The 9,215-nt window shown below is 48.0% G+C and overlaps 1 protein-coding gene across 1 annotated transcript; it reads right to left on the bottom strand.

The window, feature by feature from the left end:
• Positions 1 to 2,518: 2,518 nt before the first annotated feature.
• On the bottom strand, positions 2,519 to 6,142 carry LOC135816473 (trichohyalin-like). The gene is made up of 6 exons (XM_065329672.1): positions 6,110 to 6,142; positions 5,128 to 5,931; positions 4,715 to 4,783; positions 3,839 to 3,850; positions 3,559 to 3,605; positions 2,519 to 2,576 (listed from the first exon to the last, which is right to left on the bottom strand). The coding sequence occupies exons 1-6, from the start codon at positions 6,140 to 6,142 to the stop codon at positions 2,519 to 2,521; spliced, it is 1,023 nt and encodes a 340-aa protein (XP_065185744.1).
• Between the last annotated feature and the right edge of the window lie 3,073 nt (positions 6,143 to 9,215).

Raw genomic sequence — 9,215 nt, forward strand, 5'->3', positions numbered from 1 at the left:
GGGTGATAAGATTACGGAGTCAGAAGTGGACATCGTCGACGATGCAGAGACAAAAATATAATGAAGATGGAAATGAAAATATGTTCATCTCCAAGAAGGTACTGAGTACATCAAGCACCTTCGTGTGTGTAGCTCTGTCTTTCTTGTGGAAGACTCCACAGAAAAACAATGTCCAGCTTGTTGAAACTGAAACTGCCTAGCGATAAGAATGGCGAACTAGACCAGAGAAGTGTGAGTGTCTTGTTTTGACTGCAGGAAACTGTATTTCATTACTCTAGCTCAACGTAGTGCTTACGCAGTTGACTGCTTCGAACACATCTTCATTCCCACTCCCGAAATAACTCTGTAAAATTTATTGATGCAACATTATGGTACATAGTCCTTCTCGTTGTGCTGCTATAACGTGTATAAGTACATGCATACGAGTACTGTGTACCGTTTACTGTCTCCTTGTCAGTGGTTTTGGGCGATCTTCCACACCTTCATTTGTCTTCTAATTATTAATTTTATAGAAATATTCACTCACTTCAACTTCTTTTGATTGCTGGTGCGAATGTAGCCTGCGATGCCTGCTTGTTAGTGAGAGTGCACCAGACATGTATCGATATGAATGTCTGACGAGATGTTCTTGAACTGGCATGCTGCTTTGACAAGAGCTTTGCTTAGATACGGTTTAGAATTGGGTGCTCAATGGCCTGGAGGAATTAATCATGTTTGCGATCAGTATCACCAAGAGTACGGTTCTTCCGTCTACGCATCTCTTCTTGGCTTGTGGATTTGTTGCAAAGAGATAAAAATAATACAGAAGTACTTGTGTCCAAGTGTCGTCATGAAAACAAGTTCTACCTCCGCAACTTTGTCCGCAAGGTCACGTGAATCTAACTGGTAGTCCCGCTGCCTATTTGTGTGTGTGTGTGAGTAAGTGTGCGCGCGCATGTGTGAGTGTGTGTGTGCATGCGTGAGAAAGAGAGTGCGTGTGTGTGTGTGTGAGAGAGAGAGAGAGAGAGAATGTGTGTGTGTGTGTGTGAGAGAGATTTAGAGAATGTGTGTGTGTGTATGTGTGTGTGTGTGTGTGCGTGTGTGTGGATGTGTGTGTGTGTGTGTGTGTGTCTCAAACTCTCTCTTCTACTCTCCTTCTGTCTCGGGGGCGGCGTGGCCAAGCATTTGGCAGCTGTACACCAGGCCAGGTGTGTGTGTGTGTGTGTGTGATGTAGAGAATGAATGTGCGTGCGTGTGTGAGAGAGAGAGATTAAGAGAATGAGTGTGTGTGTGCGTGTGTGTGTGTGTGCGCGTGTACGCGCGTGTATGTGTATGTGAGAAAAGGGAGAGAGTGTGGGTGTATGTGTGTAATGGTGTGGGCATGTGTGGATTTGGCATTTAAGTCACCAGCTCTATTCTATGTCATTCACGCTGGAACTGCTGCTGCATAGCCCCAAGTCTCAAGGTTTGGCAAATTCATGCCTGCACTTGACTCTTGCGCTATGATACCCGTCGCCTATGATACCCCTCAGAATTTCCCACCTTGCTCCCCCTTATGTTCAGGCTGCCCGTTTAGGAGCCATCAGTTGCCTGACGATCGTAGTAATACGTGAAACTCAGAGTCGTGACAGAGCCTCCAATCTCTCTTGTAATACAGAAATACCTCTATTCTGCCTGTGACTACACACAGAGAAAGAGTGGTCACAACTGTACATTCCGCGTGTAACTGTTCGCATGGAATTATAGTGGTCACAACTGTATTCTGTGACCGCTCATAGGGAATTATAGTTTCCACAACAAATCCTGCAGTACGAAGCACCCTGCGAGCAGTCACGAACTGTGTGCTTTACACATGTACATGTATGGTGATGTTTGACAGGTCATGGGGCAATGTGACTGGTAAACTAATTTGTGACTGGTCATGGGGGGTTTGTGACTGTTTGACTGGTCACGGGGACCGTGATTGGTCACGGGGCCTTGACTGGTCACTGAGTCCTACATATGCAATCAGCCAAACTAGAATATAATACAATGATCGATACGCGGAGCCCGCTCACCCAAATGTGAATACAGTGTTCTCCAAATGCTGGCATGATCTTGATCTGCGATCCGGTGGCTGGTATGCATTGCAGCAGGCGGAAAGCGTACCTGTGTCGTTCTTGTGGCTTCACCCAATATGGGCTCTTCCCCCAAACATAGCAGCAGACGTCAACGGGCCTGGGGTCCAGAGTACGCGAAGTACTGTCGACCCTTTGTGTCTTACGACACAAGAAGAGGCGCCACTCTTGCTCAACTAACAAAGGTATCAGCTCCCTTGCAGGACTAAGCGTGGTCACCTCCAGCCCAAAGGTGTAGTGAGTACAATGCTGATGACTTGTACTCAAGGTGTGGCCAACGTACGACCACACTTTGCGGCTCTAGGTCACAAGTTGTAAGCCATGATTGCTGAACTAACGAAAGTGCCAAATCCTTCGCAGGACTAATCATGGTTCTTACAGAACTCTAGCATATTTTAGAGCCCAGCTTTTGGCTGCTGAACTCAATGCGTGGTCGCTTTCACGACGAGTCTGATCCGGGTCATGACAAATGCAATGAGTCTGCAGCAGAGATGGAACATAAGACACAAACCACGTCCATTGGCATCAACTACAGTGTAAACACAGATACAATATATACGCTCACGATATTCTGCGCTGTCTTTGACTCCTGTGTACATGCGGCTGGACCGTCTTCTGTCCCTGTTGTATACATACTTTCTCGTCTTGTCCCCCGTTGTAAGCTTTTATAATATATTCCCCTGTTTCGGTGTCAATTGTCCCTCGAAACAAGTAACTTGGCCTTTGGGTGTGTGGCGCAATCACGCAAGAGGAGTGTAGCTCCTCATATTTAGCTGACGACATTTGGCGCCCAACGTGGGGCTCGAACCCACAACCCTGAGATTAAGAGTCTCATGCTCTACTGGAATGTTCTCAGCTGCTAAAGGACGTGCTACACTCTTCTTGCATGACCGCGTCACACACTAAAAGGCCAAGCAAGTTAGTTAGTCTTGTTTAGTTATAGAGAGTATTATTAAGTTCCTGCTCTGAGGAGACGACAAGACAACTTGACACCGAGACAAGACGAGACAAGGAATTATATGATGAAGAGTAGAACACATGAAGAAAATGGTGGAGACGAAATAGGTGTCAGTGCGTGATACAAAGAGTCCCGAACGAGGAGTGAGACCAAGTTGGTAGACGATCAAATACGACAGCAGCAAGATGGCAAACAGACGAATACAAAGGGGACAAGACGGGAAAATGCGCATACAACGTGGACAAGACGACAAAGTGTGTACACGGAGGGGACAGAGGGCGGTGCAGCCGCATGTACACAGGAGTCAAAGACAGCGCAGCAGCATGTACGACAAAGAGACACAAGCACAGCCGCATGTACCATGAAGAGCTACAAGCGCAGCCGCACGTACAACGATATCAATTTTTAGAAAGTGTATCGGTTCTCTCGAGAGCGTGAGCGGGCTCAGCAGCAGCAGCAGCAAGATAAGTAACAACAGTGCAAGCAGCAGTAAGAGAATCTTACCTGACCCAGAATACTGTCTTGTAGTGTGAACGAACAGCACGCCGCCACTATCAGTATCCAAAACAACAAAAAAGATATGAAACCAATCAGCAACCAACACCAGGGGCGTCGGACACGCTACGGTCACTGCGGTATTGACCGCACCACTCTTGCCACAGGTACCCCGTGAATCAATCAAAAGCACTGATTTGGGCTGGAAATTTCAAACTTTTTCAGCGGAGTCAACCCTCCAAACCAGTAACTTGTATCTCAGATGACTCACAGTACCATCCTAACCTACCGTCCAACGCCACTGAACACACAGACACACTGAACACAAAGACACACTGAACACACAGACACACTGAACACACAGACACACTGAACACACAGGCACACTGAACACACAGACACACTGAACACACAGACACACTGAACACACAGACACACTGAACACACAGACACACTGAACATACAGACACACTGAACACACAAACACACTGAACACACAGACACACTGAACACACAGACACACTGAACACACAGACACACTGAACACACAGACACACTGAACACACAGACACACTGAACACACAGACACACTGAACACACAGACACACTGAACACACTGAACACACAGACACACTGAACACACAGACACACTGAACACACAGACACACTGAACACACTGAACACACAGACACACTGAACACACAGACACACTGAACACACAGAACACACTGAACACACAGACACACTGAACACACAGAACACACAGAAAACACAGACACACTGAACACACAGACACACTGAACACACAGACACACTGAACACACAGACACACTGAACACACAGACACACTGAACACACAGACACACTGAACACACAGACACACTGAACACACAGACACACTGAACACACAGACACACTGAACACACTGAACACACAGACACACTGAACACACAGACATTTGGAGTTCGAGATATTCGCGCTGTACTTGATCTCGCTCTTCTTGTTCACGCTGTATTTTATCGCGCTGTATTCTATCGCGCTGTATTTTATCGCGCTGTACTTGTTCGCGCTGTACTTGTTCACGCTATTTTTGTTCGCGCTGTACTTGTTCGCGCCGTATTTGTTCGCGCTGTACTTGTTCGCGCTGTATTTGTTTGCGCTGTACTTGTTCGCGCTGTATTTGTTTGCGCTGTACTTGTTTGCGCTGTACTTGCTCGCGCTTTACTTGTTCGCGCTGTACATGTTCGCGCTGTACATGTTCGCGCTGTACTTTACTGCGCTAAACTTCTTGGCGCTGTACTTTACCGCGCAGATAATCATGGTTGAAATGGGGCGCTGAAGTTCTGCCACTCAAATGTATCACTCTGAAACTGTGGCGTTGAAGTGGCAAGTTATGCAGGTTAAGTGAAACCCAGTAAAGTCCACACGGCCACAGACTTCGAGATATTCGCGCTGTACTTGATCTCGCTCTTCTTGTTCACACTGTATTTTATCGCGCTGTATTCTATCGCGCTGTTCTTGTTCGCGCTGTTTTTGTTCGCGCTGTACTTGTTCGCGCTGTACCTGTTCGCGCTGTACCTGTTCGCGCTGTACTTGTTCACGCTGTACTTGTTCGCACTGTACCTGTTCGCGCTGTACCTGTTCGCGCTGTACCTGTTCGCGCTGTACTTGTTCGCGCTGTACCTGTTCGCGCTGAACTTGTTCGCGCTGTACCTGTTCGCGCTGTACCTGTTCGCGCTGTACCTGTTCGCGCTGTACATGTTCGCGCTGTACCTGTTCGCGCTGTACCTGTTCGCGCTGTACCTGTTCGCGCTGTACCTGTTCGCGCTGTACCTGTTCGCGCTGTACCTGTTCGCGCTGTACTTGTTCCCGCTGTACTTGTTCGCGCTGTACTTGTTCGCGCTGTACTTGTTCGCGCTGTACTTGTTCGCGCTGTACCTGTTCGCGCTGTACCTGTTCGCGCTGTACCTGTTCGCGCTGTACCTGTTCGCGCTGTACCTGTTCGCGCTGTACTTGTTCACGCTGTACCTGTTCGCGCTGAACTTGTTCGCGCTGTACCTGTTCGCGCTGAACTTGTTCGCGCTGTACCTGTTCGCGCTGTACCTGTTCGCGCTGTACCTGTTCCCGCTGTACTTGTTCCCGCTGTACTTGTTCGCGCTGTACTTGTTCGCGCTGTACTTGTTTGCGCTGTACTTGTTCGCGCTGTACTTGTTTGCGCTGTACTTGTTCGCGCTGTACCTGTTCGCGCTGTACCTGTTCGCGCTGTACCTGTTCGCGCTGAACTTGTTCGCGCTGTACTTGTTCGCGCTGTGCCTGTTCGCGCTGTACTTGTTCACGCTGTACATGTTCGCGCTGTATATGTTCGCGCTGTAGTTTACTGCGCTAAACTTCTTGGCGCTGTACTTTACCGCGCAGATAATCATGGTTGAAATGGGGCGCTGAAGTGCTGCCACTCAAATGTATCACTCTGAAACTGTGGCGCTGAAGTCGCAAGTTATGCAGGTTAAGTGAAACCCAGTAAAGTCCACACGGCCACAGACTTGTTGTACATGGCACATACAGTATTACTGATGATCTCCGGAAAACTTGCCATTATGGGGGCAGCCTGGTCGTAAATCCCTGAAAAATCAAATTTGAGAAATTCATATCGAGTGCTACATCAGTTGAAATAGCATGAACAGCTGCAAAATCTCTGAAAATGTTGTCTCGATCTGACCAGCCGTTCAAGAGTTATGGCCAAAAATGTGCCCTTGCAAGGAAAGATTTTGTGTTGCACACTGTCATTTGTTGGCAGCACTGTATTTGAATGTGAGCAGACCGTGCGCAACTTGTCGTATCATGGAAACACGCGAAAGTGTGCAGAATTTTGCTCCAAGTCCAAAAATCACGTTTTTAAGCCACGTATTGGGCTGCACGGCGGCGGGCTTCGTGCAGCAGGACTTTTGCCAGCACCCTCGTGACGTTGCAGATATGTGACTTGATTATTGTAGTTGGCGTTGATTTAGTGACTTTGGCAAGTTTGAGTCGTGTCAAGAAGTCAGGTAGGATTCAGTACTAGGCAGTAGTGGAACGTAAGTGGTAGTCTTTGCCGATTTTTGAGGGTATCCTGGATTCAGTTTGCAGCGCTTTGGAAATGGCTTGCTGTGGAGGTCCCAGCACTGGATGTTGTATCAAAGGTACGACCTCGTAGCACACCCTAAACCTAAAAAATTCAAAAATTGACTTGGGTCTGTGGGAGTCTGTGAGACAACGCCCACTCCTGCCGTTGTGACAGATTCCAGGGCCACATTGAAGGGCCCTATCCTACCACCCATGGCAGCTTCTGGACTTTTTTTAGGTTTGGATCCCGTGCACGGACAGAATGGGCAAGAAAATGTGAAAAAATTGTAAATGCATATTTTGGCTCCTGGGTGGCTCACACACCGTGGCAATATGCCGGAATTTTGAGTTTTTCCGGCCCGGAAAGCCTGTCAGTGAGGCGCAAGAACTTTTAAATCATGTCCAGAGGGCCAGCATAGTGGCAGGAGTGTGTGGTGAAAAATTCATTCAAATCCATCGAGAGACACCAAAGTTACGGTCAATTGAATGCCATATGAAATTTACGACAAGGCTGCTACCGAAACAAAACTTTTTTGCCATGGTCCAAACGAAGCGGAATTGCACAATCTTGTATATCTACTCTTGATAGTACCTTAAATGTGGGAGTTGAATTGGCGGACTGGCCTTCACTCAGCACAGGATAAGAAGATGTCCAAGAACACCGTTGCCTCGCTTGCCTGCCTGTACAAGCTGCACTACTTGCCTGGTCCTCCGCAGCTGCTCTCTGTGTTGCCACCGCGCCACATCATCTCTACCAACCCCAGAACTCGCAGCGAGCACGGTGCTGTCAGTGGCCATGACCACCAGCTCCAACACCAGCTGCCTGCATCTGCCCCGATGGCACTGAAGCGCTCGTTCCCACACTGCAGCATCAGCGATTGGAACTCCCTCCCTGCCGCTCTCCTATCCCAGCCTCCCCACAGCAAGAGAATGCAATCATTCAAAACGAATGTTAACCGCCATCTTCGCAGCACAAACTGGCTCTGGGCAGTCGATTCCCTATGAATAGTATGACGCTAAGACAGTTTCTCCACCACAATCGCTCGTGTTAAGCCTTGGGTTTTTGCATCTTTCTCACCTGTACAGCTCTATCTTCTTCTTTCTTCATTGTTTTTGGTGCGTGTTTTTGACCGTGACGCCGAGACCTCAGGTCAGCAGAGTCATCAATGCCCCACCATCACTGCTGCATCTAGGTGCAGCGCCTGCTCATTAGTTGTCACGTTTGTCCTAGTCTCCGTACCATTGTCTTTCCTTAATTCTTTTCGAGCTGGTTATGTGAACGTAGTAAAAAAATAAAAAAATAAAAAAGAACAGATCCGACTTCAAACAACACAGTGGGTCCGCAGCAGAGATGGAACATAAGACACAAACCAAGTCCATTGGCATCAACTACAGTGTAATCACAGATACAATATACGCTCACGATGTTATGCTGCTGCAAGTAAACAGAGCCCCACACTTCCCTTGAAGGAGTGAGGTTTGTTGTAAAACTTACTCAAAGCTCAATGCCGAGCAATACATGGCCCGAATCAACAGGTTTGTGTCCACAAGGTTGCACCACATTGTAAAGCATATCAGAGCCCCACACTTCCCTTGAAGGAGTGAGGTTGAATGCAAGACTCATAGCTCACTGCCAAGCAATACATAGCCCGAATCACCGGGTATCTGATCATAAGGCTGCCTCTCATTGTCAAGCTTATCATTGTCAAGCTTATCAGAGCCCCACACTTCCCTTGAAGGAGTATGTGTAATTGCAACGCTGACCCACATTGCCAACCATATCAGAGCCCCACACTTCCCTTGAAGGAGTGAGGTTGAATGCAAGACTGACTCATAACTGACTAACAAGTGGTACACGGTCCGAATCACCGGGTATGTGTAATCACAAGGCTGAACCACATTGTCAAGCTTAATAGAGCCCCACACTTCCCTTGAAGGAGTGAGGTTGAATGCAAAACTCATAGCTCAATGCCAAGTAGTACACGGCCCAAACACCGGGTATATGTAATCACAAGGCTGAACCACATTGTCAAGCATATCAGAGCCCCACACTTCCCTTGAAGGAGTGAGGTTGAATGCAAGAGTGACTCATACCTCAATGCCAAGTCATACACGGCCCGAATCACCGGGTATGTGTAATCACAAGGCTGAACCACATTGTCAAGCTTATCAGAGCCCCACACTTCCCTTGCAGGAGTGAGGTTGAACGCAAGACTGACTCATACCTGACTGCCAAGTGGTACACGGCCCGAATCACCGGTTATGTGTAATCACAAGGCTGAACCACATTGTCAAGCATATCAGAGCCCCACACTTCCCTTGAAGGAGTGAGGTTGAATGCAAGAGTGACTCATACCTCAATGCCAAGTCATACACGGCCCGAATCACCGGGTATGTGTAATCACAAGGCTGAACCACATTGTCAAGCTTATCAGAGCCCCACACTTCCCTTGCAGGAGTGAGGTTGAACGCAAGACTGACTCATACCTGACTGCCAAGTGGTACACGGCCCGAATCACCGGTTATGTGTAATCACAAGGCTGCACCACATTGTCAAGCATACCAGA

This window comes from Sycon ciliatum, chromosome 5 (genome assembly GCF_964019385.1).
Source record: "Sycon ciliatum chromosome 5, ocSycCili1.1, whole genome shotgun sequence".
NCBI classification, from domain to species: domain Eukaryota; kingdom Metazoa; phylum Porifera; class Calcarea; order Leucosolenida; family Sycettidae; genus Sycon; species Sycon ciliatum.

Excerpts from the sequence above, each read along its gene's own strand:
- LOC135816473 (XM_065329672.1), bottom strand. The coding sequence starts at position 6,142 with ATGGCAAGTTTTCCGGAGATCATCAGTAATACT. Across the intron at positions 5,932-6,109 it reads CGGAGATCATCAGTAATACT|CGCAGTAAACTACAGCGCGA; the intron begins GTATGTGCCATG and ends CAAGAAGTTTAG. Across the intron at positions 4,784-5,127 it reads AACAAGTACAGCGCGAACAG|CGCGAACAAGTAAAGCGCGA; the intron begins GTACAGCGCGAA and ends GAACATGTACAG.